Source organism: Cicer arietinum, chromosome 4 (genome assembly GCF_000331145.2).
Source record: "Cicer arietinum cultivar CDC Frontier isolate Library 1 chromosome 4, Cicar.CDCFrontier_v2.0, whole genome shotgun sequence".
In the NCBI taxonomy this organism is placed as follows: Eukaryota; Viridiplantae; Streptophyta; class Magnoliopsida; order Fabales; family Fabaceae; genus Cicer; species Cicer arietinum.
In genome coordinates this window covers 52,408,841-52,411,362 of record NC_021163.2, presented here as the reverse complement: position 1 = coordinate 52,411,362, position 2,522 = coordinate 52,408,841, and the positions used below count along the sequence as shown (strand labels likewise).

Sequence of the window (2,522 nt, the reverse complement as noted above, 5' to 3'; positions counted from 1 at the left end):
ACAAATCTCCATTATGTGCACCCCCCTCAATGGGAAAAAAGTCAAACAAAAAGTTTTTGCTAATGTAACAAGAACGAGATTATATTTTGTTGCTATCACGTAACCCATATCAGGAATGGTCATCCACTTCTCGTTAGCTTGGTTTTCCAACTGAGTTACAAGTAAAGACTCTGTCACTTCTTGCAAACGTTCCTTGAATAATGCAGCATATAAATCAGGTTTGGACTTAATCTCTGTATACAACTGCCGACGTATAATGCTCCAGTATTCTTCACCATGACCAAGTAAAGCAGCAATATCACGATATCCACAGTTTCCATCTGCTTTAACATTAACTATGTCTTCAATATATGGATGAATTAAAGAAGGAAACTCGTGGAAATATTTTTTAACCTGATGGGAGACTTGTTTGGATGCTTGATGGGAGACTTGTTTGGATGCTTGATGGGAGACTTGTTTGGATGCCTGCTGAGAGACTTGTTTGGATGCTTGATGGGAGACTTGTTTGGATGCTTGCTGGGAGACTTGAGTATCAACATGCTCAAAGTATGATGGGTCGCGATATACGTCATATCCCTTCGGCTTATTGCCTTTTTTCTTAACACCACCTTTTGTTTTGATTTTATCCACTAGTGCACACATTGATGTTGTCTCCGGATATGCTATTTCACGCAACTTGCTCTTTAATACTCTTCTTCCAGCAACATTAAGTGTTTTCCATTTTTTCCAAATTATATCCATCTCCGATGTAATGTCCAACTCTGAATCATTTGTCAACTGTTCATTCTCTTGATCACTATTCAAGGTTAATTTCCTCCAATGTATATGAACAGCATCTAATGGGATTGGAACACCTTTCATCTTGTATCCTGCTAACTCACATGCACAAGGTAATCCATGAGTCTTTCTAAGTATACAACAACACACATCTTTGTCGTTACCGACATAACTGACTCTCTTGTATTCTTCAACAATATCACCTAAGGCTTTCTTGGATACCACCCAAGTCAATTTCTCAAAGAATGGATTGTTGTGTATATGCTCTTTGCGACCTTTACTTATCTCAAATGAACCTTTGATCTTAATAATTTGAAACTTCAACATGTCATTCATACCATTCCATGCCTTACAAAAATCTCATTTACTGTGTTCCAAAAATCTCTTCAATGACCAATGAGCAGACTCAACCCTAATATTTAAACAAAAAAAATACAAAATGTGAAGTAATGATCATATATCATGCATAAATCATATATCATATATCATACAAAATGTGAAATTTTAATGACATACCTATTAGTCGTAGTATTTCCTAGATGCAATACTCGATTGGTCCATGCTTCAACAAATCTTTCCTTATGAGGATTCAACCATGTGTCTCTGACGTAGTCAAAGAAAATAATATTATCGACACATGCTTGCTCAAATACTTGCAAAAGTTCCTCGTACTCCTTCTCTTCAGAACAATAAACAATTTTCCTCCACAACTCAAGAATGGGTTCTTGCATGTCTTTCTTTAATATATACTGTTTGCATTTGGCTCCAACATTTTTGTTAATATGAAGTTGACAAAGTAAATTTGTTGAAGATGGAAATACAACTTTAATTGCATTCATTAAAGCCAGTTCTCTGTCAGTCACAATCACCTGAGGAAATGGCGTGTTTGAAAAAAACAACTCTTTTAACTTCTCCAATGCCCACCAAAAGTTGTCTTGACGTTCAGAATCCATATAAGCAAATGCAACATTAAATGTCAACCAAGTTGAAGTTACACCAACAATTTCAAACAACGGTAACCTATACTTGTTGGTTTTGTAGGTGCTATCCATGATCAATACAAGAGGGAACATGTTAAGCAAAGTTATGGAATCTGTGTGCGTCCAAAACATATCCCTCACAACGTTGGAGTCCTCATGAGTCCTACTCCAACAAGTATATTTCTCAGCTTCAAGTAACTTCAACAAGTGTTGCATATCAGTTCTAGGTCCCATCAAATTCTTCCTGTATGTACTTCGTCGCTTGTAAATTTGATAGATACTAGTCACATTCTCCGTATCTCGATCTCTCAAAGATGACAAGATATGTCTCGGTGCAACGTGATACTTTGTCAACTCGTCAACATGTTTCTTATCTTCTTCTGTTAAGCGTCCCATAAATGCATTATTCTCAAAAGTAGCTACTAACTCATGGTTGTGAAGTCCACAGATTAAACTAATAATCCATCCTTCATCATTTTTCAGTGGTCTCGCTTTAAGTTTAAACGGACATCCACACTTTTTAGTTGAAGTACCTGTGTCATTTGTATTTGACTTATATTGTCCACCTCTATCACAACCAAGAATTACTTTTGTCTTTCTTCCTCTCTTTCCAGTCTCTACGTCTGATCGAGTAATGATAACTGCTACTCGATTTTGTCGACCTATCTCTCTTGCCCATGATATGACAGCTTCTCGTGACTCAAAAATTTGATCAGTTGTAAATGCTTCAGTTAAATCTATAAATACTGGTCGTGTGTTTTCCAT

At 36.4% G+C, this 2,522-nt stretch overlaps 1 protein-coding gene across 1 annotated transcript; it reads right to left on the bottom strand.

Annotated features, from left to right (window-relative positions):
• Window positions 1-977: 977 nt before the first annotated feature.
• LOC140920188 (protein FAR1-RELATED SEQUENCE 5-like) lies at window positions 978-2,522 on the bottom strand. Its single transcript, XM_073368056.1, has 2 exons — window positions 1,294-2,522; window positions 978-1,189 (listed from the first exon to the last, which is right to left on the bottom strand). Exons 1-2 carry the CDS (start codon window positions 2,520-2,522, stop codon window positions 1,138-1,140), a joined length of 1,281 nt encoding a protein of 426 aa, XP_073224157.1. The 3' UTR covers window positions 978-1,137.